The following is a 27,768-nucleotide window of genomic DNA, read 5'->3' on the forward strand; positions in this document are numbered from 1 at the left end:
CCCAAGGGTGTCTTTAGGAGATTTTGGCCACCTCCAAAATATGCAGCTTGAATAAAAATGTAGAAACTGCTTTGTAGAAGCAGTTTTAAATCATGCCCCCCAGTCTTTGAGACCAATCAGATTGCCACGGGCAAGCAACAAAGAGTAGATCCTCAATATCTCAGATCCTGTTCATCTGAAATTTTCAATATGTCATCGGAAATTGAACTATAGTTTGACTTGTCCATAAAGAATGGTCATGAAACAACTTAATAGAGAACATAAGATGTCGACATTTTCAAATATATATTTTAAAAGTTCTTGAGCTTTGAGGGGCACTTGGGTGGCTCAGTGGGTTGTGTGGGGCTCTGTGCTAACAGCTCAAAGCCTGGAGCCTGTTTCAGATTCTGTGTCTCCCTCTCTCTCTGCCCCTCCCCCACTCATGCCCTGTCTCTGTCTCTCTCAAAAATAAATAAACATTAAAAAAAAAAAAGGTCTTGAGCTTTGATACATTTACAAATAATGTTATCATAGAAATCTTTTTTTAAAGCAAATCTACTGGTATTTTTCCTTGGCAATATGTTTAGCAGCTACTTGGAGTGTTATATATATATTCATATGTGAAAGTATTATAAATGTGTTATATATTTATACTTATATGTATCATATATGTATTTATCTTCAAGATACTGTGTTTATCTTCAAGTGCTCTATAATTCATAATATTCATTAATTTGAACAAACCTTTTTTGTAGATTAAAAGTTTTACTACATTACAAAATCAGTGATGTGAAACAGGGACTTCTACATTATAATAATATATAATAACTCTGACTTGCCAGACTTTTCCCTCTCATGTATTTTGTAAAATTCCTGAATTGTCAGCTTATTTTGGAGAAAAAGTGACTCGTTTCATTTTTGAGAATTAAGATGAGTACACTGTTTTAATTTTAAAACAGGAAATAAAAAATCTAAACAAAGAGCCAGCATGTAAATTTCCATATCCTGTGGTGAAATATGATAAATGACCTGGACAGTTCTTGCCTAGAGTTGTTGGATTAATCTATTAATGGAGGAAGAGATCGTCTCAGACTGTTTCCTGCTGAGATTTTGAGCAATAGAGAGAGCTTACTGAAGAAATTAATGACTATTTCATGAAACATCAGGACACTACAAGACAGTGAAAACAGTGTTCAATTAGAAAGAATAACACTGATGTCTTAAAAGTTGTTTAGTTACCGAGTCTACATAGTTCATTTAAGACAGAGAGATTCAAGGTATGTATGGTCAAAGGCACTAATTAAGTTCTCTCCTGAGAAGCTTTTCATTGAGAATCTCCTTAAGGCAACTACAATAGCTAACAAGATGATTCTCAGATAGCTGTATGAGTTAGCTTTCCCTAGGTTGTACTGTGCTCATAGACAGTTTCAAACCGCTCCCGCTCTTCCCCAAATACCACACAAAACAAAGCTGGGAAAACCTAAGGGTGTGGAAAAAGCTTCAGCTGTTTCTCTGAGCCATTTCCGTCCAATTGAGAGGACTGTGGGGTCACACTTATCTCTACAAAGTTTTAACAATGGATGTCACAGCACCCCTTTCATATGGTTTTTGCCCTGGGGCTGAGTCTGTGGAGGGGTATGAAGTATAAATTTCATGGTTTTAGACTCCTCTTTTTTTGCACTGTTTCCCTTTCCTCCTCAGGATGAAGAAGGCATCTGGATTCCCTTTCATACTAAGATAGCTATGCGGAATTTCAAACTTAGAGAATTTAGCCAATGGGCTTTTCTTAGTTATCATTGCCTTGTGACATTGGGCATAAGAAATTTACATAGCAACCAGGAGTGTAGATAAAACCAGATTTAGTCTCAGAATCTCTAGCAACATCATCATTTTTGGTAAACAGAAGAGTAAAGATCCAAAACAGATTAATGGTCATTTCCTAGAGCTAGTGAGACACACGTGGAAATGTTTTGGACATCATCTTCTTAGACATTGTTACTATAGGGAATTTTCTAGTTTAGTAAGGAATCCTGCCTGGTGAGACATCACACACACTTAAATTCTTTGGGTCTTTTCCTTAGGTTGCTCATTAGCTCTCAATTGTATTCACTTTTTCCTTGGTGTGGTTATCTGTGGTGTTACATTAATTAAACAAGGAGGCCATTAGACTGAGGTGGCTCTATAGTCAAGGCAGCCTAAAATCTTAAGCCTGTAAATGCCTCAAGGTTATGAAATAGACTTAAGACAACCAATGAGACAACTGAGCTTTAAACTATAGCTAATCAAGTAATTTCCTTTCTTTGCTTCCACCCTGTATCTAAGTCTTTTTCCCCAGCTCCTGTCAGTGGAGGACCCCTGACTATTTTCTAGTTTGGGGTTGCTCGATTCCAATCAATCTTTGCTCCAATGAACTCTCAAACTTTTTAATGTGCCTCAGTTTATCTTTTAACAGTTTTGACAGCACTACCAAACTTTTGTGTTAGGCATACTCCTTGGGATATACCTTTGAAACTTTTTCCTTTCACAGGCTCCTGCCCTTATTTCCAACATACCTACTTGAAAATTCCTCTTGAATTTTCTTAATGTAAACTTAAATATTTCATGACTTTCCTGACTTATCTCTTCTCCCCTCTGTCTATTCACATCCACCTTCTTGGCCTCCCCATTTATTTTATTTTTAATTTTTTAATTTTTATTTTAGGTAGGCTGCATACCCATCACAGGGCTCGAATCCAAGAGTCCAAGAGCAAAAGTCATAGTCTCCACTGACTGACCCAGCCAGGCATCCCTCCCCATTTCTTTAGATGCTACTTTATATCCCAGACCACCAATCTAAAAACCTAGGTATCTTCTTTTAAGTCCTTTCATTTATTCATGTCCACCTCCCACCTTCCTAAATGTCATATCAGTTACTAAATTTTATTGATATTTTCTTCAAGATGTTTTACATCCTTCTCTTGATTACAGTATGATGCTGGTTTTAGGCTTTATACTTAAGTGACATATGTAATCTTTGCCAGGCGTCTAACAAAATTTTCCCTTTTATGATTTGCTTTATACCTCATGCCAGATTAGTATCATAAAATCGGTGAACGCTGTATTTCCCCTTTTCAGAAGTATTCATTTTTATTTTTTAGTTTATTTATTTTGAGAGAGAGAAAGAACACGAGCATGAGCAGCAGAGGGTCAGAGAGAGGAGAGAAGGGATCTCAAGTAGGTTCCACACTGTCACTGCAGAGCCTGATGAGGGGCTCCACCTCATGAACCGTGCAACTGTGACTTGAACCAGAATCAGGAGGACATTTAACTAACTGAGCCACCCAGGCTCTTCCCTTCTCAGAAGTATTAACTGGTCTCTCAGTTCTGCAGGGTAAGATTTACGATGCTAGCTTTCTCCAAGATTTACGATGTTGGATTATCATGGTTAAGATCAGGTTCAGCTGCAAGTGATAGACAATCCAAAGCGGTTCAAACAAAGTAGATGCAAAAGTTCAGAGAGATCCAGGGCAGGTTTGATACTCCATAGTGTCACTTGGTTTTTCTATCTCATTATTCCTCCATGTGTGACCTATATTCATGGTCCAAAATGGCTTTCCCAACAGTTTTCATTCCAGTCAGCAAGAAGAAGAAAAAGGCTTGTCTTTTTAAAGGAAACTTCCTGGATGTTGTTCCTACTGCTGCTTATACTCTTTTTTTTTTTTTTTTTTTTTTTTTTTTTTTTTTTTTTTTTTTCTCTTTTTTTTTTTTTTTAATATATGAAATTTACTGTCAAATTGGTTTCCATACAACACCCAGTGCTCATCCCAAAAGGTGCCCTCCTCAATACCCACCACCCACCCTGCCCTCCCTCCCACCCCCCATCAACCCTCAGTTTGTTCTCAGTTTTTAACAGTCTCTTATGCTTTGGCTCTCTCCCACTCTAACCTCTTTTTTTTTTTTTTCCCTCCCCCATGGGTTGCTGCTTATACTCTTTAGCGAAAACTCTTTTTATGGCCAAATATACTTATACTCTGATGAGCAAATGTCCCACTAAAAACTGGAAGTTCTATTCCTCAAGAAGATGGGAAAATAGATACAGGGATATGACCAGGAAGCTCCTCCACATCTACCTTCTAACTAACTGCTGCTTCCTTACACGAGCCTGCCAGTCTAGTTAAACTCTCCCCACGTCCATTGAAGCAAACTCTTCAAAAACACTCCAGCCCGCAGTTGTCTCTGTCCTTTAAACTAGAGAAACTGTTGATTTGGCAGCCAATCAGGAACTTATTTTGTAACAGCCTTATTAACACGGTCCTAATGATTAGAGCATTGTTTAAATTTTCTACCTTGTCTGATCCTTTCAGCTAGATCGAGGGAAGAACCTAAGCCCTACATATCCTGTCTCCCAACTGCTATCACTTGGCATGTTGCCTGGCACGTAATACAACTTAATGACTGTGTTCTAGTTTACCTAACAGGCTGGCAGCACCAAACTAGAATATATCACTTCTATTCCTTTATTAGGGAGGGATTTTGCATCCTGTATTATGACGTGCAGTATTTACAATTTAGCTGAAAGGATAGGTGTTGTAAGATACTAATATAGGCAAAATCTTATTTGGGAAAACAAGATCAACACATAGAGTCCCTTCCTCTACCCAATAAATCTTAAAGACCAACAATAGATAATGAAAGGATATGAGAAAAAAAAAAAGATCTTCAATATTTTATTTTAAAAAATAAAAAAACAAATTTTCAAACATTCTGAGGACTGTTAGGCATGGAAAACAAATTGAGGGCTGTATTAAAAGATGTATTGGGCCCCATGACCTTTGAATTGTTTTTTCTGAAATGGCAGTGGATTGGGGTAGAGTAGATTCAGATGATATTCTTTGTAACCTATGCCCTGTATTTATGAATTAAGAGTATGAAATCTGTGGTCATGGGAAGTGCATAACTGGACAACTGAGAATTTAAATCTATGGCCTTGGTTTCATCATTGCTGTAACACATAAGTTTCTCTTAATGTAATCATACTTATACGATGAATTTCGGGAGGATTACAGCCTTTGTTCCACAGCTAATACATTCCTTCTTATATTCTTTATACTTCATGAAATCCTTTCATAGTTCTTTGAGGTTAGTTTATCTGATGCTATGACTCTTTATTTAATAAGTGAAGAAACTGTGGCTTAGAGTTTAACTTACTTCAGGCTGTATAACAAGTGAGTGGCTATCCAGACTCAAATCTGTTTTTGTTTTCGTTCTCATTTCTTAACTCTAGGTCATTATGCTGTATTATATGACATTGGAACTCAGAGTCATTGAAGGCACATTCTTTTCTGGATGCCCTTGGTAGAGACCTGGGATTCTCATGTGGATTTCCTCAAGAGAAGAATTCTGCCATTATCTATCTAGACTAATATCTTTTGAAATAACTTGCAAGTCTGTTTGTATTTGCTTAAAAATAAGTGTTTACAGGGTGCCTGGGTGGCTCAGTCAATTAAGTGGTTAAGTGTCTGACTCTTGGTTTTGGCTTAGGTCATGATCTCATGGTTGGTGAGACTGAGCGGGTGTCAGGCTCAGTGCTGACAGGGAGGAGCCTGCTTGGGATTCTCTCTCTCCCTCTCTGTGCCTTCCCTGCCCACATTCATTCTCTCTCTCAAAATAAATAAACTTAAAAACAAAAATAGGTGTCTGGGGCGCCTGGGTGGCTCAGTCTGTTGGACGTCCAAGTTTGGTTCAGGTCATGATCTCGCAGTCTGTGAGTTTGAGCCCCACGTCAAGCTCTGTGCTGACAGTTCAGAGCCTGGAACATGCTTTGGATTCTGCACCTCCCCACTTGCTCTCTCTCTCTTTCTCTCTCCCTCAAAAATAAAATAAACATTAAAAAAAAGAACAAAAATGGGTTGTTTAAAGCAAAATGTATTTGAGAAATTTAAGATTCCCAAATGTGAGATTCTCAAATGTTCACCATAAGAAGAAAAACAACAACAGTAGTTAACATACACGCTAGTGTTTGACACGAGATAGTAACAGGTTATATAAAGTTTGGCAGAGTTAGGATAGGGCCATTAAGGAGAGAGTCAATAATATTGGGACCATCTACTTCATGTTAATTTAGATTTTTATGACAAAAGAGGACTTAAATAGCTAATTAGATATGGCATTGAACAAAAGAATTATATTGCTCTAGTATGTATATTATATACGAGTATTGGTATAAACACAAGTATAGGAGAGATAATCCAAGAATATTAACATATTTGCACCACACATTTTCCAGGGAAGCAAAAAGAGTAGGCAATCACAAAACTGCTGTGAAACTGAGGAAAGTGGTATTATACTGTTACCCAGAGGAAGAGGAAAACTATGGAATGTATTAAACTAATTTTGGATTTTAGTTTGGAGGTTGGATGACTTGGTTGTGTCTACTTGGGCAGGCCTCAGGCTCGCTACTTTCATTTCAAAGGAAGACAATGTACTAGACAGGAAAAAATATTTAGGAATCAAAGATACTTTATTTCAGCTCTCCCCAGCTTCCAGTGTAGAAGATAATCTCATAGTTATTTTTTAAAATTTATTAGTTTTTAAAAATGTACATCCGAGTTAGTTAACATATAGTGCAATAATGTTTTCAGGAGTAGAATCCAGTGATTCATCTCCTACATATAAGATAAACTCACAGTTATGATTGAGTGCTTACTATGTGACAAACACACATTAGAAGGTACATTGCATACCGTCTCTAATCTTTCAACAACTATGTGAAAGATTTCTTTAAACCGTTTTTTTTTTCAAATGTTTATTTTTGAGAGAGAGAGAGAGAGAGAGAGAATGAGCAGGGAGGGGCGGAGAGAAAGGGGGACAGGGGATCTGAAGCCAGCTCTGGGCTGACAGCAGAGAGCCCAATATAGGGCTCAAACTCACAAACTGTGGGATCATGACCTGAGCCAAAGTCAGATGCTTAACTGGCTGAGCCACCCAGGCGTCCCAATACTATACCCTTCCCATAGAAGACCAGAAGTTCCAAAGAGCAACTAAGATGACACAGTGAGAAAGAAGAGTAGAATTCATTTCTGCCTATTCCTGAGCTCATTCTATTGAACTCTATATGGTGAGGCAACAGTGAATTCCTTTAGTTGAGCCTCATAACAAAGAGAACACATTCTCTACACTAGAAAATGTACTAATGTTGGTTTGTGAGTTATGTATCAGAAAGGCTCAATGGAGGCTAGGTTAACCATCACATCAGGTTTCATAGCTTTTTATTATCATATCAGTGCAGTTGGGGAACTAATTAACTCTTGCTATTGATGACATCATTAACAATTCCTCAGTTCCAAGGGGGAGGAATACCTTAGTATCAAAATTGAGAACCTCTTCTCTAGAATGTATCTCTCAGAAATTAGACAAGTCCTCTAATTTGATAAAATCTTTCAAACTGAAAGCCAATCTAAAGTACGTAAGAATACAGAGTTCACAATTTCTTCACGTCGGATATACTGTTAAAGTGTAATAACTGTAAATATGAAAGATTTAGATCACTACAAGCATCTGGAGATGTACACAGGTGTTATTAATCTATTAGTTGGAAGACTAAGTAGCTGGCATTACGATAGTACTCTGTGTACAGGACTATTTTTTAAGCCCACCATTTGCAATTGATTACATGGACCATCTGTAACTGTCTGTGAATCATGTTAGAAGTTACCCCACTGACATTTATCGAACATTTGTCATGTAGGAAAATGTTTTGTATAGAAAAGTTGACACATAATGGGTTTCAGGTTTCACTAAATCAACTTCAGATTCCAGGCTATAGGTACAACCCATTGATGTGTAGTATCCAGAAAAATATGGCTTATGATTCGATTAAAGAATACGGCCTCGCTCCAAGCCCTCTGTGCGTAGACCAAAAGGTCTTTTGTTGACACCGAGGTGACTTTGCTCCTCCATTTGTTCCCCTGGAACTATCTCGTGGGGGGGGGGGGGAGCTTCAAAAGTGGTGAGGAAAGAAAACGTGGGAGATACAGCTAAAAATGACGTGGGAGTAGCGGGTCGTGATGGGTCGGAGGCAGGGTATTTGCCCAGGGGGAAGAAACGCGAAATGTCTGTTGAGCTTCTGGTTCACGGAGGAGTGGGGGCTACTCTAGCTCGACGCGTACGCGCCACCTGTCAGACCAGAGGAGACGCTGGGGATGGAGAGGGGGGTGGGGAAGAGGGTGCCCCGGGCCCCGGAAAGAGGCGGCCGGCGGGTCTCGTCCTTCGAAGCGCTCCAGTCCGGATGGTAGGGCGGTTAGGGAGGGGGAAAAGAGGGCGAGCTAGACCCGGAGGCCACAACACGTAACCTGCGAGATCAGGCTGGGAGACTGGGGGCGCTACCCCGCGCCCCTCCCCTGAGCCTCTCAGCTCCTCCTCCCAGACACGTGACCACAGCCGGCGGGTCTCCTCGCTCCCGCTGGGTAGCTCGCTCTGTTTCTTCCCTCCCGCCGCCTTGCCCTTCTTCTCCTCGGTTCCCATCCCTCCGCCCTCCCCCCACCTCCTTCCCCACGCCCCAATAGCGACTCGAGCTGCGAAGTGCCCGCCCCTCCGCCCTATTCTTCGTTTGTTCATTGGCTGAGGCCTCAAGGACGCGTCCCGAGGGCGGGTGGCAGCCATTGGTGGGATGAGCAATCCGAGTTCCCGGATGAGGGAACATTCTGCAGTATAAAGGGAGCGGGGAAGGCGGGAGACAGCGCAGTTTGAATCGCGGTGCGACGAAGGAGTAGGCGGTGGGATCTCGCTGGCTATCTGACTAGTCTTTTCTCTGCCTTGCTTGTTTGAGCTTCAGCAGAATTCGGAATGGTAAACTTCGCGGAAGCGCTCGCAGACTCCGCGGGTTTTTGCCGATGGGAGAAAAACCCGTTACACACGGGAGATGGGGGTGAAGTGGCGACGGTTGGGAACGCGCGGAGACAGGATTTGGAAGAGCGGGGGGGAGGTGTTTTGTCGGCGGCGAGCGGAGCAGCCTCCGATCTCGCGGCGGGCGGCGACGGTTGGGTGGCGCGCGCAGCGCCGCTGGGGGCCGGCGGGCGGACGGAGGCGCGCGGCCGCGGCGGGCGCGCAGCGGGGGGCGGGCGGGCGGGGTCGCCCTTGCAGCGCGCGGCTGGCCGGAGACCCCGGCTGGGCACGGGGCCGCGCTCGCGCCTGGGCCGCGCCGCGGTGGGGGAGGGGCACGCCGCCCTGGTAATCCTATATTCCCCGTTCCTTCTTCGCTCGCGGGCGTGTGCGCGCCGCAGGCTGGCGGTAAGGCTGGGAAGGACTCCGGAAAGGCCAAGACAAAGGCGGTTTCCCGCTCGCAGAGAGCCGGCTTGCAGGTCAGTGGTGGTTCGTGCAGTCCGGGAGCCGTGGTGTTTTTCTTTACTCCTCTTTTCTTGTTTATCTTCGCTCTAGACGGGCGTTTCGTCTTTGCGTGGGTGATGCGGTGTCGCGACTTGGTTTGCCGATACGATAAATATCGAAGGGGGGGGCGATCACGTGTGTCGATGCTGGGGCGCGTTGCTGCACCAGCGTCCATACCCCTTGCTTTGGCGCGCGTGTAATATTACCATCTTGGACGCTAACATCTTTGTGCATTTATGTTTGTGTGCTTAAAATTAAGTTCCCGGTGGGCCGTATTCATCGACACCTGAAATCTAGGACGACCAGTCATGGACGTGTGGGCGCGACTGCCGCTGTGTACAGCGCAGCCATCCTGGAGTACCTCACCGCAGAGGTAAATGGGTGTACGCTTTATAATCTGGAAAAGGTTTGGGGGGGTTGGGGGTGGCGACGAGAGGGAAGGAGGAAAGTGATGCAAGAAAAACTCCCAGGCTCTAAACGCGGCAAGAAGCTTCTGAGAACGCTAGAGGGGGCTGGTGTTCATTACGAGATCCTACTGAGCTTGGTTGAGTTTGCTGCTCTTGGAAATAAAATTGCGTGCCCCCTTTTCAAGTGTTGCCATTCAGGTAGGTAGTGGAGGAAGGCGACATTTGGTAGATGTATCTCCGTGAAGATTCGATTCTACCCCTTGGGCATTGGTCTTTAAGGAAAGTTGGAAGGAGATTGATTAGAATCTCCCTTGTAGGTACTTGAATTGGCAGGAAATGCATCAAAAGACTTGAAGGTAAAGCGTATTACTCCTCGTCACTTGCAACTTGCTATTCGTGGAGATGAGGAATTGGATTCTCTCATCAAGGCTACAATTGCTGGTGGTGGTATGTAAATACTAAATTTTACTCCTTTGGAGAAAACATTCTTCAGTTCTTAGTAGTAATTTCTAGTCCAGAAGTACTATTTTCACTGATCTTCATTGTGGTTGCATCATGAAATTTGGTTTATGTATATAACTGAATGAGTTTTTACATACTTGAGCTGTACATGTAAAGACACCTTCCAGGTTAAATGTCAAACTGTCTTGTTTTTAAGTATGGTGTGGTTTTTAAAATGTGTATATTAAAAAGTGGAATTAATCCCTGTCCCTTTCCTAGGTGTCATTCCACACATCCACAAATCTCTGATTGGGAAGAAAGGACAACAGAAGACTGTTTAAAGGATGCCTGGATTCCTTATTATCTCAGGACTCTAAATACTCTTAACAGCTGTCCAGTGTTGGTGATTCCAGTGGACTGTATCTCTGTGAAAAACACAATTTTGCCTTTTTGTAATTCTATTTGAGCAAGTTGGAAGTTTAATTAGCTTTCCAACCAACCAAATTTCTGCATTCGAGTCTTAACCATATTTAAGTGTTACTGTGGCTTCAAAGAAGCTATTGATTCTGAAGTAGTGGGTTTTGATTGAGTTGACTGTTTTTAAAAAACTGTTTGGATTTTAATTGTGATGCAGAAGTTATAGTAACAAACATTTGGTTTTGTACAGACATTATTTCCACTCCAGTGGATAAGCTCAATAAAGGTCATATCCCAAACTAGTTGTGTTTTAAATTTGCTTGATTGCAATAGGAATTCCTTTTTTTTTTCTTTTTTTTTTTGAGTAGGTATCTCCTACAACAGTAACCTAAGCATATTTCTTTTCTTGAAATTGAACTTGTAGATCAACCAAGTCAGAAGACCCAAGTATAATTTTTTTTTAATGTTATGTAATGAGCTATTAAAATTTTTTAAAAAGCCAGAAGCTGGAATGGGCCAAGTTGCTGCTGCTTAGGCTAAGCTTGACAGTCCCAGTTCAGATGGGCTGTGCCTGCTTTATGTGATGTCATTTCCCTGGTGGGCACTTGCTGTGGTGGATATGGGGAAGGAGAGGGCAGGTAAAGGAGGAAGTCCTGTGTTACAGCTACCTCCACAGAGCGAACTTTCAGTTTGGACTTTGAAACGTGTTTTCTTAGGCTACAGTGTTTTGAAGTCTACTTGAATTAAATTTTCAGTAGTTAACCCTTTGGGAGGCCATGCTATTCCCATTCTTAAGAAGTATTTCTTTGTAAGTCCTGAGTTAGGTGTTTATTTGCATGCAAACAATAGCTTGAGTATTATTTTGGTTGAGATGAATGGCTCATTTTGATACTTGCTTTGTGAGCAGTCCCTAAATTTTTTTTTTTTTCTTATATGGAGGACATTACCAAGCAATAAGTAAGTGGTCCCTTTCCCCCCTTCAAAGAGACAAACGTGACATGGTTCAGCATTTCACCAGGGAATGTCCTGAAAATGGGAGAGGGGAGAAAACCCAACAAGTAGTTTATTTCTCTGATGGTGACACATTAAAAAGGTGGCTCCCGCCTTGTTTGGGTCATAAAGGATGAGGATTTGGGCTTTTCACGAGAAAAATTTGCGAAAAGTACAAACAAAGTGTCCACACCTTGTGGATGTACTGAGAGACAATTTAATGGAATATGGGTCAGAAAAATGGGGTGTAGCTGAAATAAAATAACCCATGGTTAGGACCAAACGAGGCTCTGATGCGCTTCTAAACACCTGTGCCGGAAGCGCTGCATAGGGACTGACAGCGCCAGTACTCACCTGACCGAAACCTCCCAAGGCTTAAGGGGGCCCAGAGGCGAGCCCTTCGATCCCTGGGAATTTTCCTGTAGCGAGCGTCCCCAGACCCCTCCGTCGCCCCGGCCGCCTGGAAGGCGGTTCCTGCCTGCGCTGGCCGCCCTGGGAGGTCAGGGGGCACGGCGCTGCCGAGGCGGGTGGCCGGGTCCCCTACCTCGGCGCAGTCCCCCGGCGGGCAGCGGGGCTGGTATCGCCCGCCTCCCCTCCCAACCCCGAAGTTGGTCGGCTCCGAGCCTGCCGGCGCAGCGCACGGACAGGGGAGTCCGCACCGACGTCCAGGCCCGGGAGCTTGGTCCGGGGGCCCGGAGGGATGCAACTCGCGTTGTAGCGGCCCGCGGGGGGCGGGGAGGCCGCCGTGAGGAGGCGGAGCCGAGAGCCCGCCAGTCCGCCGGGGCCGCCGCCACGGTCCTCTGCTCTCCTCCCCGCTCGCCACCGCACGCCCCCACCCCGGGCCGGCTCGCCTCCATCGCGGCCGCGGCTTCCGTCCTCCGTAGCTGCGCCGCTGGAGGAAACGGAAGAAAGCGCAAGCCATGGAGGGGAACCGGGATGAGGCGGAGAAATGTGTCGAGATCGCCCGGGAGGCCCTGAACGCCGGCAACCGCGAGAAGGCCCAGCGCTTCCTGCAGAAGGCGGAGAAGCTCTACCCACTGCCCTCGGCCCGCGGTGAGGCCCTCGGTGTCCCTTCCCTACCTGCCGGGTCCCCAGGCCGCCATGTAGCCCGCCCCCGCCCCCACCATCGCCCCTCCGGGAACCGGCGGGGGGCCCCCGGCCTCCCAGATCCCGCCGCAAGGCCCCCGGGGGGAGCATCCCGACACACCCCCGCCCCTGCCCCGACTGTCCCGGGCTGGGCCGGGCCGGGCCTGGGATGGGCTCCCGGAGATTCCCTCTGCACCAGCTTGCCTTTGAGATGCCGGCTCTCAGCTGACTGGCGAGTGTTGCCGGTACCCCGGTCCGTTCTGTAAAGACTAGCTTCATTCTCCTAGGAGATTTGTCCGTTTTACCTGAGTCGGGCGTTATATATGGATGTTTGGTTGTGTGGCCCCCCTGCCACTGCATCCTCACCCCCAGATAAGGCCTAGGCCCCTAATGAGGTGAGGAATGGGGAGCTCTAGTGGCTAACGTACAGGTCTCGGTTCCACCACCTCTGGGGTAGAACACTGTTTCCAAAGCAAACATTTCGAATACCTGAGATGACACTGCTTTTCCCTAGTCGAGAGTTTCTTTAGAAGAGAGGAGCACAAATTTGGCAAGAATGATAGTCAGCAATGTTTTCCTAAATAGTATCTGATTTGGTAACACCATCATTCTCGATAAATGAGGCAAATCACTAAGGAATAGCGTACTGGACTGACTTTAGTTGAATTCGCTCTGTTCATGTCCTGCTCTGCAGGCTTTAAAGTAGTAACAATAGCCAGCATTTATTGAGCACTTAAAAAGTGCCAGGACTTGTGCCTAGTGTTTTATATGAATTGTTTCATTTACTTCTCAATCCTATGTAGAGGTGAAATTCATTTCACCAGGTTTACCCATGTGTAAACAGACTTTTTGATGAATGAATGAATGAATGAATGAATGAATGAAAGTATTTTACCCAAGGTCACAGAGTAATTAGTAGCAAAGTCATAATAGTACTTGAGCTTTCCAGCTGCAAAAATCCTTTAAATACTCTGCTCTATTTTCTTGCCAATAGGATACTGTTTCACTCGAGGCCCAAGGTATTTCCAGGTTAAAAAATTATTGATAAGTTAGAACTCGAGGCTGTTTTATTGTTTTCTCAATTTTTTTACATTGTTGAAGCCTTTGTATTCTTTGCTTTCCTCATTTTCTTTACATTCCTGTTGAACACTGTACCGGGGAGGACAGGAAAAGGAAGTGAAAGAAAAAGGAATTAATATTTTTTTAAGTGTGGTAAAAATACATAATAAAAGTAAGTGCTTAACCATTTTTGAATGTACAGTTCAGTAGTATTAGCCATTTTCATACTGCTGTGTAACAGATCTCCAGAAGTTTTTCATCTTACAGAACTAAAATTCTGTGCCAATGAAAACAACTCCCCATTTTCTCTGCCTGCTAGCCCGTCACAACACCGTTCTTTATTTTTAAAACTTGACTACTTTAGATACCTTATATAAGTGAAATTATACAGTATTTGTCTTTTTTGACTGCCTTATTTCCCTTAGCATAATGTCCTTTGAATACATGTTGTAGCATGTGATGTGATTTCCTTTTTAAGGCTGTATAATATTTCACTCACACACACACACACACACACACACACACACACACACACACACACACATTTTCATTATCCATTCATCCGCCAATAGACATTTAGGGTGTTTTTATATCTTGGTGTTGTGAATAATGCTGCTGTGAACATATGTGGGGAAGTATCTCTCTTCAAGTTTTTCTTGTTTTCATTTCTTTCCGATATATACCCAGAAATGGGATTGCTTGATCATATTGGTAATTCTGTTTTTAAGTTTTTGAAGAATTACTATACTGTTTTCCGTAGCAGTTGCACCATTTTACATTCCCACCAGCAGTGAGCAAGAGTTCCAGTTTTTCTGCATCATCACCAAAATTTATTTTCTGTTTGTTTTTGATGTTAGCCATCTTAAAAAGTGTGAGGTGATATCTCATTGTGGTTTTGATTTGCATTTCTTTAATGATTAGTGATGTTGAGCATGTTTTTATGTTTGTTGGCTTGTTTATATCATCTTGGAGAAATGTCTATTTAAGTCCTTTGCCCGTTTTTTAATTGGGTTATTTGTTTTGTTGTTGAGTTGTAGGAGTTCCTTATATATTCTGGATGTTAACCTCTTATCAGAGGTATGATTCACACACTGTTTTCTCCCATTCTGTAGGAAATCTTATTGTGTCCTTTGATGTACAGAAGTTAAGTTTGATGTAGTCTCGTTTGTCTATTTTTGCTTTTATCGCCTGTGCTTTTGGTGTCATATCCAAGAAATCATTTTCCAGAGTTAAAATTTTTGCATACCGTATGGATACATGATTTCATTTTAGTCATTATCTAGTCCTAGAGGGACAGTTTTGACATTAAGCAAGTAACCCTTAAGACAATACCTTGGCATTTGAAAGCTCATCTCCTCCACCTACTAGTTTGTAACGTTAATCTTGGGCAAGTAGGATAACCTCGCTAGCCTTTGGCATTTTCATCTGCAAAATGGGACAATAATGTACCAATTTCTTAGGGCTGTTGTGAGGATTAAAAGAGTTCATGCACATGGAAAGCATTTGACAGTAACCTCTCAGGTGGTTCAGTATCATTTCTATTTAACAAATGTGAGGCTCTGAGAAGCTTTAAACTTTTAGCCTGTCATTTTTATATAACCAATTTGAGGTTTTGTTATTTGTTGAATGCTTCATTGAGAAACTTTATTCTTTGACTGTTTGTTGTCATTGTTGTTTTAAGTAAGCTCTCTGCCCAACTTGGGACTTGAGCTCACAAGCCTGAGATCAAGAGTTGCATAATCTACCAACTGAGCCAGCCAGGAGCCCCTATCAGATAAGCAATTTGAATCAGTCTGCTAAAGGATACTGTAAGATCTCAAAGCACAACACAATTTTTGCTCTTAAAAACATGAATATAGAAAAAATTAAGAAAAATAACAGTGAAAATTAGTAGTACAATGCCTTGTAGAGACAGTATGTGATTACCAAGTAAAGTGATAGGTTACGGTTGTGGTGTAGTCTGAAAACCTTAGTTCAGATGCAGACTTTGCCTCTGACAGTTTTGTAACCTGGGACAAGTTACTTAGCATCTCTAAGCCTTGTTTAGTTATATGTGAAATGAAGATTTCATCACAGGGTCAATGTGAGCATTAGCTGAAATAAAGTTATGCACAAATACTTAGCAAAGTGTATGTTACATAAAATGTTCTCAGAAGAGGTTTATTGGAATCATTTAAGAATTTAGGGGAGGGAAAGGTCTAGAACATTTGTGTAAGTCCTGAGAAAATATTTAATGTAGAAAGAAATTGAAGCTGTCAGTTAAAATGAAATTTTAAAGTGTTATCCCTGAATTTCCCTTTGCTCAACTACCGTGAAACTCTTATAACTCAGAGTTTTGACTACAGGTTTCTCTGGATGTGTTTTCATACTAAGATAGATAAAGGAAAACATTGCATTTTGACTTCTGTTATTCTTATACAGTGAATGGGAAAATGTGAGACTAAATTCTAAGTAAATTCCAGAATTTTTATTCTCTTTACATTTTATTTTTGCCAGGTGAGCAGTCTGATTGATAAAACACTTTAAAAAATTGGCAAGAATTTTCCTTGAGGAAAAACTTGATCTTCAAATGGATCTAGGGCATTATTGCTTTCTATGTTTTTCATTGAGGATATTATTTTATGGATCATTTATTGCAGTGGACTTCTAAGTGAATTGAGTTTTATAAATATCCAAATATTTTCATACTGTGAATTTAATTTATGTTCAAAAGGATTGATATGTAATGACTACTACATAGGAAATGTACATATTCTGGAAAAATAATTTCAGCAGGCAGAAAAGTAAATTACATTTTAGTTTCTTAAGCTGTATATTTGTTGAATTATTGATATATTTGGACTTGCACAGAGGGATACAATCTCACTGTTTTAACGCTTTACATTGCTGTTTACTTAGCATTAACTTTAATGTTTCATACTAATCAGGGGGCAATTTTTAGTATAGATTTGTTTGAGGAGGGTTTTATTTGGAGAAAAGTATTTTGATTGTTTTTAAGAATTTCTTAGTAATTTGAACCAAATGGTGGCCTGCAACTTCAAAAAAGGCCATCCTGTGTCTGCTTTAATGAGTGGATACTCGTGTGATTTGCAACATCTCTCGGCACTATAACAATTAAAATAGTCCTCTGTTTTTCCCTCATGTGAGAGATATGTGTGTAGATTTTTCCTTTTTTTTGCTACGTTATTTTAAAATTTAAATCTAATAAAAAATTCAAAGTTCTGTTCCTCTTTTGTTACTTAAAATAGTAAAATAAAGCTTTTTAAACTGTCATTACACATCTGGAGTATTAGCCAACCTATTCCTTTTAAGGCAATTCCATTTTCTTTCTATTTCTGACTTAATTAAAATTTAGTGACAAGTACAGATTATACATTCAGAACAATTATTTCAGTAACATTGAATTAAGTGTTATAAAATGATTTCCAAATTTCAGCTAATAGCCAACTGTTTCAGACAGTATAGTTAAGGAAAGAATACTAGGTTTGGTTTTGAACCTTAATTTAATAGTTGTGTGACCTTGCATATGTGACTATCTTTTAGAGCCTGAATTTCTTCATCTATAAAATGGGGATACATTTATCCTAACAAAAAGGATCTTACAGTAGTATCCTTTAGCAGACTGATTCAAATTGCTTATCTTTATCAGCTATAAATTGGGGATACATTTATCCTTACGGAGTCCACACTTCTTTGTAGCTGGGGAGACCATGAAAAATAAGACAAAAAGCCCTTGTCCTCTTAGAGCTTCCATTCTAGAGGAATGCAATATAAAGTATCTGCTGTACTAATAGCAGCTCAATTCCTGTCATTCGCCTTTTCTTTGTGGAAACTTAGTTATCTCATCTGTAATTTTCACAGGATTATTATAAGGATAGTATGTTATTAAGTGCTGTAAGAATGTCATGTATTATTACTATGGCAAAAGTATTTGGATACTGCCTCGGAGTCAACAGTATATTATTTATCTCTTTTCTGTCATTTTTAGTGACCTCGAGTACAAAATAATTGCTTTAAGTTAAGATTACTCTCAATTTATTTTTATTTAAAAAAATTTTTTTTTAATGTTTTATTTTTTATTTTTGAGACAGAGAGAGACAGAGCATGAACGGGGGAGAGTCAGAGAGAGAGGGAGACACAGAATCTGAAGCAGGCTCCAGGCTCTGAGCTGTCAGCACAGAGCCCGACGGGGGGCTCGAACTCACGTACCGCGAGATCGTGACCTGAGCCGAAGTCAGACACTCAACCGACTGAGCCACCCAGGCGCCCCAAGATTATTCTCCATTTAGATTCAATTATTCATTCCATGCTTAGTTAACATGTGGTTCTCCCTGTGTTGCTGCATTCTTTCCTTGTGCTATGTATATAGCTGTCCTTTTCCTAGATTAAAAAGTCCTTTGCCATCAGGAACCATTTTAATCTTTATTTATTCAGTTTTTTACCTCCTCAGTACCTGATAGTGTTTGTTTTGGCATATATAAGCCAGTATTTTCTGGAGTGATAACCTGTTTATTTAACTTTATTTCCTTCAATAAAGATGATTTGCTGAATAAGTAATTAAATAAAAATCTTATAGCTGTAAGGCTTATCATGATAATGTATTCACAAATGAAGCTTTTCAATAATTGGGTAAGTGTGCAAAAATGTATATATAAAAATTGTCACTAGCAAAATTTGGAAAGAGTATAAATGTTCATCAGTGGAAATTGATTAAATCACATTGCTCTCATATACTATGCACCTACTAAAAATGATAATATGCCTCAGTAATTTTCCACCCACTGATCCCTTCACCCTGCTTATTGGCCATAAATCCCCAGCAGTCTTTGCTGAGTTTGGAGTTAAGCCTGATCACTCTCCTATTGCAATAGTCCTGCATAAGACCTTAAAAAAAAAAAAAAAAAAAGTGAACCAATATTTATTGCTATAAAATGAAACACAGGGATGCCTGTCAGTCTGTTAAGCGTCCAACTTGGGCTCAGGTCATGATCTCACAGTTTGTGAATTCAAGCCCTGCCTCCGGCCCTGTGCTGATAGCTCAGAGCCTGCGGCCTGCTTCAGATTCTGTGTCTCCCTCTCTTTGCCCCTCCCCTCCCCTGCGTTCGCTCGCGCTCTGTCTCAAAAATATGCAGCAAAAAATAAAATGAAAAACATGATGTATTATAAATTAAATAAAGGTAAGCTATAAACGTAGATTATTCTAATTTTGTTTAAATAGGTATAAAAACTCGACAGTTAACTAGAGTAATTAGAATTAAATATATCAGAATGGTTGAGTGATTTTTTTGTGTGTGGGATTTATAAGTGATTTTTACTTTGTTATGTCTTTTTTGATGAGCTGAGAAACATTACTTTTATAATCACAAATAAAAGCTGTTTCTAGTTTGTGAAGAGGAGGGAAAACATCCATTTGTTTTTCAAATTGTGTATTTTTATTTTTAGATTTAGCTAATTATGGACACTCTACATAACAGGTGTGCAGTAGAAACTTATGAAACACAAACATATCTTGGTTCTTCAATTTTGGCTTATTTATGTAAACATTTTTAATATTGTTTATTTACTTTTTTACTTGTCTTTAATATGAAGTATACTTAAATTAAATGCAGATTCCATCAGGGGTGCCTGGGTGACTCAGTTGATTAAGCATCCGACTTCAGCTCAGGTCATGATCTCCCAGTTCATGAGTTCAAGCCCTGTGTCAGGCTCTGTGCTGATAGCTTGGAGCCTAGAGCCTCCTTCGGATTCTGTGTCTCCCTCTGTCTGTCCCTCCTCCACTCAAACTCTGTCTCTCTCTCAAAAATAAACATTAAAAAAACTTTTAAAACATGCAGATTCCATCAAAACCCCAAAAGCAAAGCAATAGGTGTGGAAAGTGAAGGCATAAAATGATGTTGTATAGTTTTGAAAACAAAAGTGAATGTAGTCTGGTGTATAAGTACTGTATCTGCCCAACTAATTGCACATTATTGCAGATGAAATCTCATGTGATAGCTAAGAAAAATCAGATATGTTCTAAATTCTGACAGTATTTGAACTGAATCATATTACCTTCTCTGGCATTGGTTCCAGAGATTATTAATACAGAAAACCTTACTGATTCCATTTTTAAGATGCCAAAAGTGGATATTGAGACCCAGAGGTAATGGAACTTGTCCAAATTTTCACTCTTTGGAGTCAAAGAATGTTGGGTGTGAGTGCATTTACACATGTAGCCATTGTTAAGCAGAGCCCCTATGCATGACATCGTAGAAAAATTTTCAGTATCATAAAACTGTTGAAAATAAAAAACAGTGGTGTGATCCTGCTTTAGCAATACTCAGCATCTATTAACATGGAAGGTGTCCAGAAACACACTGGAAGAGTATTTTTGTGCTAAGAAGGAAAGGGAATGTGCAGATAACGTCTAACTTGCATGCATAGGGACTTTGTGTCCACCTGTAAATACTAAACACATAAAACCATTTTCATATCTGGCTCCACAAGTTTTAAAAAATAATTTCTTCATTTATTAGCTCAACTATTTCTATAAAGAGATATTTCCCCTTACCTCTCTTAGGGTTACACAGTAGTGTAGTTCATACAGGAAAGACCAGATAAGTGCTTGATTGCTTTTATTAGTTTTCAAGTAAAGGAGTTGGTTCCCTTTGTTTTCTCCAAAAGCAGCTAATTGGCACAGTTGACCCTGGAACAACATGGGTTTGAACTGTGTGGACCCATTAATCAAATTTTTTTTCGATAAATATAGGATAGTACTGTAAATGTATTTTCTCTTCCTTAATTTTCTTAGTAATGTTTTTTCTCTGGATTTTTTTTTTTGTAAGAATAAAGTATATAGTACATACAACATACAACATATATATTACTTAATTATTTATGTTATCAGTGAGACTTCCTTCCAACCAATAGTAGGGTATTAGTAGTTAGGTTTTCAGAGAGTCAAAGTTACACAGGGTTTTGTTTTTTTTTTTTTTTTTTAAGTTTATTTACTTATTTTGAGAAAGAGAGAGAGAGCATGAGTGCAAGTGGGAGAGGGGCAGAGAGAGAGAATCCCAAGCAGGCTCCACGCTGTCAGTGCAGGGCCCGACTTGGGGTTCAAACTCACAAACCCAACCTAAAAATCGTGAGATCATGGCCTGTGCTGAAATCAAGAGTCAGATGCTTAAATGACTGAGCCGCTCAGGCACCCCTATGCAGGTATTTTTAACTGCATGTGGATTGGTGCCCCTAACTGCTGGGTTGTTCAAGGGTCAGCTGTATTTCTTAGGTCTTTGGCCAGTAGGGAGCCCCTTTAGATTAGCTCCTGAGTATAGATTCCCAATAGTCTTTAATAGTTTTTTTGCCGTTTGGTATAACAATGTTTCAGTCTCTTCTTATACTTTTTCTGTAATAGATCTGGAATCAATTATATCTCCAAAAGCCCTTGTTTCTTTTAGTGGAAAATGGTGTTTCAACATTACAATCTGGCACTAAGGATGCTGTAGCTACTAGATTGTTCAGTGTTTCTGGGCCATTTCAGTGTACAGACTAGGAAATAACTTTTTTTTTATTTTTTAATTTTTAAAAAAAAATTTTTTTAACGTTTATTTATTTTTGAGACAGAGAGAGACAGAGCATGAACGGGGGAGGGGCATAGAGAGAGGGAGACACAGAATCTGTAACAGGCTCCAGGCTCTGAGCGGTCAGCACAGAGCCCGACGCGGGGCTCGACCTCACAGACCGCGAGATCATAACTTTTTTTTTAAATTAAAACAGCTTATGAGTTTATGCTGTTACTTGTCATTCAAATTAAGCACTTTGGCATGTTAAACTTCTCTAGATTGTATTTCTTTCTTTATCTCTTTCTTTCTTTCTTTCTTTCTTTCTTTCTTTCTTTCTTTCTTTCTCTTTCTCTTTCTTCCTCCCTCCTTCCCCCTTCTTCCTTCCTTCCTTCCTTCCTTCCTTCCTTCCTTCCTTCCTTGTATTTCTATCTCTTTTCTTCCACAATGGTAATACTTGTTTTCAACGCCATGGCAAATGATAGAATGTGTCATGATTATTTTTTTGCTTTCGGCTACATCATATATATAATAGTTTCAGAATAGCATTACCAACACTACTCCACTAATACAATTATTGAAGACAAGTAAATTGTTTTGCATATACTCTCCCCATTTTAAGTTGTTTTTTTTTTAATTTTGAAATAATTAAAAATTTCTAGAAAAGTCACAAGAGTATTATAGACTTCCCTTGTGTATTTCACTCAGGCTTCCTATTTGATAAAACTTACTACGTTTGCTTTATCTTGCCCTTCCTTTGTTCTTCCCAGCTATCTCCCCCCTCCCCACGCATATAGGCACAATTTGTTCTGACTATATTTTTTCCTGAACCAATTAAAAGTAAGTTGTGGACATGATGTCCTGTTACTCCTCAGTAATTCAATGTATATTTTCTAAGGCAAGGACACTCTTACCACTGAATATAACCACTGAATAACCATCAAATTAATGACTGAGCTACCCAAATGCCCCTGGTTAATGCTAATTTTGATCGCTTGTTTGAGTTGGTGATTGTCAGGTCTCTCTATTTGAAACTTCTCTTTCTTTTCCCCTTTGTAATTAATAAATGTTTTATAGGAAAATACTTTGAAACTGTGTAAATGTCCTGTCCCCCAGCAAACTCTCACCAACTCCTTTTAGCATCCATTGATGAGTGTTTCCTTAGTGTCTTATGGTTGGCAAATGGTAGTTTTCTAATTCTGTCATTCTTTCTGTAATTTATTAGTTGACATCAATTTTACTTATTAGTTTGGATTCATGGTTTCTTATTTAATCCATTACTATCATTTTTAATTTCGGCAGAAGGAACCCCTTCAAGCTGACTCCTGTGTCTTTTTGACATGTCTTCGTCATTCTTTGAGCTTCCTTACTCTCTGGCACAAAAAAATTTTCAGGCTCACTTTTTATTTTATTGCCCTGGGAATCAGCTATTTCTCCAAGGAGCTCTAATTATTTTTAGTGGACAATGGTACTTGGAAACTAAGATATACACACTAGATAGGCTCCTTGCTACAAAGGTGTCGTTGCTTTTAGATCCTCTCAGTAGACAGAGGTAGGAAATACATGTTTGTATGAATATATGTACGTATATGTAAATCTCTGTGTTATATGTGTTTGTATGTGGGCATATGCACATTTATAGTAATTTAATCTTTATTAACTTTGATATTTGTTTAAGACTCCCAAGCCTGCCTTTGCAGTCCACCAGAGTTCATTTTAGCCTTCTCCATCTCTATATTTGTAATTCCATTCTCTGACAGTGAGAAATGTGACTCCTGTTATCTTCAGTATACTTATTTGTTCATTTTCCCCTATATTTAATGAGTTGCCTCCTTAACCCCTTTGGGGCAGGCCCTATCAATCTCAGCCATGTTTTTGGCTATACCTGCTTCTTGATTCCAATAAACTTCCTTTGTCCCGGCTTCAGCTGCCAAATGGTAGAGAAGGGAAGGGAAGAGAAGACCAATAATTTGTTTTTTCAAGTAAGAAAGCTGTTCAGTTGATTTTACTAGAATATATTTGGGTGTTGGTTATTTTGGGTCACATATTCTTGAATATGTGATTTGCCCTTTCAGTCAGTTAAGCATCCAACTCTGGATGCTGGCTCAGGTCATAATATCACAGTTCGTGGGACTGAGCCCTGCGTTGGGCTCTGCTGCTGACAGCACAGAGGCTGCTTAGGATCCTCTCTCCTCCCTTCTCTCTCCCCCGCTTACGCTTGCTCTCTGTCTCTCAAAATAAATAAATAAACATTAAAAAATAAAGTAAGATAAGCTCTTACAGGCATAGAAACTCCAGTCACTGCAAACTCTCAAAACTAGTCAGTGAAAACTCTCGTCCAGAACAAAGCCATACTGAGAACCTGATGGGAACAGGACCCAACTGAAGAGAGCAGGGGCAATAGAAGAAATGAGTAATTCCAGATAAAGAGGGGAAAGAGAAAGGAGTGAAGAGATCTTATATAGCAAGGAGCCGTATTTTCAAACATTACCCAAAAACTGGAGAAGGATCTCTGTGTATTTAGAAAAGCTAACTACCCTAACATAAAAATGACTTTAAAAAATGAGTATAAAAAAATGATAGAACTGAAACTTGATACAAAGTTATTGTGAGAAAAAAAAAGCAAATAGGAATAAAATAAATCTCTAAAGACAAAGAAAATACACCACAAAGACTTGCCAACAAAACAGGTAAATGCTATACACCAGTACTTCAAAACAAGCTGAAAAGACTAAAAAGTTACAAACAATATGAAAGTACACCATAAATTAGAATTAGAACCGCCAAAATTATTCATTCAGAGCTTAGATGATAAAACTCAGGAAAGAATAAGAATGAAAAGAAAAAAAAATCAATTCAAAAAAGAAGACTAGAAGAAAAATTAATAAACTACAGTTAATGTTGTGTAAGCAAAAGAGAGTATTAAAAGGAGGAAAAATTTTAAATTAAAAAAATTAGAAAAAATGGCAAATACTGAAAACAGTTAAAGGACATCCAACAAACATATAATAGGAGTCCTGAAAAAAAGAAAAATAAAGCAAGGGAATAAAGCCAATAAAACAATAATTAGAGAAAACATTTCTGATAAAAAAATCTAAAACCATAAATGAAAGGCACCCCATATGCCTGTAGGAGTTTAGTGTTGATCCTGTCACTCATATGCTACTGTAGTGAGCAAAACTCATTCTTTTTTACACACTTTCCTCAGTTTTGTCTTATGTGTTGTAATATAGAAAGTCCCTGTAAGTTATTTTGGAGTTCTTTTGTTCTGTGGACTAGCAAATGTTCCGTTAACACCAATGGCAACACCCACACAGATCTTGTAGCTGTTGGTGGTTCGTCCCTCCCTTCTGGTATTTGGGGATTTTGTGTATGAGGTTTTGATTTTGCTATCTAATTGCTCAGACTTTATGAGGGAATTGGCAGAGATTTAAAAGTTTTAGCTGCTGTTACATCCTTCTTCCCAGAATTCTCACAAAATTTTTCCCATTTAAAAGTTGTGAACCCCTAATCTCCAGACCATGCTGGCTTCTGCACTCAGTGTTAACATTATGATGCATTAAATACAAACTAAACTATAGTTAACAATTAACTATATAACATGTGTTACACTTATCTTGTTAGTAACTAATAGGTTGGTGTCTAAGAACTTTTTTGTATTGTCTAAAGCTAGATATTATAAAAACTGAATTTCTTATGTATTTACTCTTGAATGCATTAACTAGGGAAAAGATACACTGAAAGAAGTACTCATATATACAAAATATGAATGGGGCGCCTGGGTGGCTTAGTTGGTTAAGTGTCTGACTTCAGCTCAGGTCATGATCTCCCAGTTTGTGAGTTCGAGCCCCATGTTGGTCTCTGTGCTCGTAGCTCAGAGCCTGGAGCCCGTTTCGGATTCTGTGTCTCCTCTCTCTCTGCCCATCACCCCACTCACTCTATTCCTTCTTAAAAAAATAAATCTATATCTATCTATCTAGATAGATAGATAGATAGATTGTGTGTGTGTGTGTGTGTGTGTGTGTGTGTGTGTGTGTATGAATAAAATAAAACAACTATATGTTTGCAACCTGCCAACACTGATGGAATCTTTAAAAAAAAAAAAAATATATATATATATATATAAATTTATATATAAAATATATATATATATAAATTTATATATATATATAAAAAAAAATATATATATATATAAATAGAACCGCTTTATTGAGATACAATTCATTCATTTAAAGTATACCATTCCAGGGCTCCTGGGTGACTCAGTTAAGTGTCTGACTCTTGGTTTCAGCTCAGGTCATGATCTCATGGTTCATGGGTTCGAGCCCTGTGTCAGGGTCTGCTCTGACAGTGTGGAGCCTGCTTGGAATTCTCTCTCTCCCTCTGTCTCTGTCTCTCCCATGCTCTCTTTCTCTTTCTCTCCTCTCAAAAGAAATAAATTTTAAAAACGTGTTATTAAAAAAAATAAGGTGTACCATTCAGTGGGTTTTAGTACATTCATAATTATGCAGCCGTTACAGCAAACAATTTTAAAACATTTTTTTTCACCATGAAAAGAAACCCTGTACTCATTAGTAGTCAGTCCTCATTTCTTTTTTTTTTTAATTTTTTTTTTTAACATTTATTCATTTTTGAGAGTGAGAGAGACAGAGCATGAGTGGGGGAGGGGCAGAGAGGGAGGGAGACACAGAATCTGAAGCAGGCTCCAGGCTCTGAGCTGTCAGCACGGAGCCTGACGCGGGACTTGAACTCACAGACTATGAGATCATCACCTGAGCTGAAGTTGTACACTTAACCAACTGAGCCACCCAGGCATCCCAGTCAGTCCTCATTTCTCCCTGATTCCACCCTTTTCTCACCACTAGCCCTTGGCAATGACTAATCTACTTTCTATCTCTATACATTTGCCTATTCTATACATTTCATATAAATAAAATCATACAATATTTGTGACTGGCTTCTTTCACTTTCATCTATGTTGTAGCATATATCAGTACTTCATTTCTTTTTATTGCTGAATAATATTCCATCATATGGATGTATCGCATTTTATTTATCCATTCATCAATTAATGAACATTTGGATTATTTCCAATATTTTTCTATTATGAACAATGCTGTTATGAACATTTGTGAGCTAGTTTTTGTGTAGATGTGTGTTTTTATTTCTCTTGGGTATACGTCTTTTGTATAATGTATGATTTTGCATGATTTCATAAATAGGTTCTCCCTTTCTGTGGATTATCTTTTTACTTTATTGATAATATTATTTGAAGGGATAGAGTTCTTAATTTTGATGAAGTCTATTTTCTCTTGTTTTCCTTTTGTTCCATGTACTTTTATCTAAAAATGTTTTGCCTGAATCAAGGTCATAAAGACATACTTCTATATTTTCTTCTGACAGTTCTATAGTTTTAGCCCTTACATTTAGGTATGTGATCTATTTTAAGCTAATTTTTGTATATGGTGTGACAAAGGGATCCAAATTCATTTTTTTGCATGTGGACATTCAGTTGTCCCAACTCCATTTGTTAACCCACATGTTCTGATAAGTAGTACGTTCATTTTTTTTCAATTCTATTTTTTCATTTCTATTATGATTCTTTGATACATGAGTTGTCTCAATTTTTTTTCTAACCCATTTGTGATTTTGCTACTTAAATTTTTAAATTGATTTCTTACTTAAATGCATTGTGCTCATTCGATTGTGGAACATATGACTAATTCTTAAAAATTCAAAGAGAAGTCATACAGAGAAAGACAGATACCGTATGTTTTCATTCTTATGTGGATCCTGAGAAACTTAACAGAAGACCATGGGGGAGGGGAAGGGGAAAAAAAGGAGGGAAGGAAGCAAACCATAAGAGACTCTTAAAAACTGAGAATAAACTGAGGGTTGATGGGGGGAGGGGAAAGTGGGTGATGGGCATTGAGGAGGGCACCTGTTGGGATGAGCACTGGGTGTTGTATGGAAACCAATTTGACAGTAAATTTCATATTAAAAAAATTCAAAGACAGTAACATAGTCTAAGTATATAATGTAGTCAATTTTTATTCTTTGTGTGCCTGTATAGAATGAATATTCACCAATTGTTGGAGATAATGTTATGTCTCCTAGCTCAAGCTTGACAAAGTAGATGTTAATATCATTTGTATCCTTGGTGAATTTTTTCATCTACCCTATGTCAGTTAATAACTGACATTGAATTGTGTTAAATTGTGTTAAACAGAAATATACTAAAATCTTTTATATCAGGGTGGATTTCTGTTTCTTTCTTTTATTTTTTTCCCATGTTTATTTAGTTTTAACTTATCGAAAGTTTCAAGCATACACAAAAGGAAAGAGAATAGTATAATCAATTCCTATTGCCCTCTCATCTTTTATATGGCCAATGTGTTTTCTCTGCCCTCTTATGTTCCTCCAGTACTTTAAAGCAAATCCTAGACATAACTTTTTATTGTTTTATAGACTCAATGTTTAGATTTTTT

General features: G+C 39.3%; 2 protein-coding genes across 5 annotated transcripts in view; both read left to right on the forward strand.

The window, feature by feature from the left end:
* Window positions 1-8,633: 8,633 nt before the first annotated feature.
* On the forward strand, window positions 8,634-10,906 carry LOC102967302 (histone H2A.Z). The gene is made up of 5 exons (XM_007080958.3): window positions 8,634-8,805; window positions 9,240-9,317; window positions 9,602-9,715; window positions 10,067-10,196; window positions 10,470-10,906. Exons 1-5 carry the CDS (start codon window positions 8,803-8,805, stop codon window positions 10,529-10,531), a joined length of 387 nt encoding a protein of 128 aa, XP_007081020.2. The 5' UTR covers window positions 8,634-8,802; the 3' UTR covers window positions 10,532-10,906.
* A 1,315-nt stretch (window positions 10,907-12,221) lies between these two features.
* DNAJB14 (DnaJ heat shock protein family (Hsp40) member B14) overlaps window positions 12,222-27,768 on the forward strand; it is a 41,657-nt gene continuing 26,110 nt past the window's right edge. The window contains exon 1 of one of the 4 annotated variants that reach the window (XR_006216843.1): window positions 12,222-12,650. Coding sequence is in view for 2 of the 4 variants with exons in the window: in XM_042984130.1 (XP_042840064.1) it covers window positions 12,518-12,650 (133 nt within the window). In the remaining 2 variants the exon portion in view is untranslated. The remainder of the gene's footprint in view (window positions 12,651-27,768) is intronic. The other 3 variants (XR_006216842.1, XM_042984130.1, XM_042984132.1) reach the window with 3 other exon arrangements.

Source organism: Panthera tigris, chromosome B1, assembly GCF_018350195.1.
Source record: "Panthera tigris isolate Pti1 chromosome B1, P.tigris_Pti1_mat1.1, whole genome shotgun sequence".
NCBI lineage: Eukaryota > Metazoa > Chordata > Mammalia > Carnivora > Felidae > Panthera > Panthera tigris.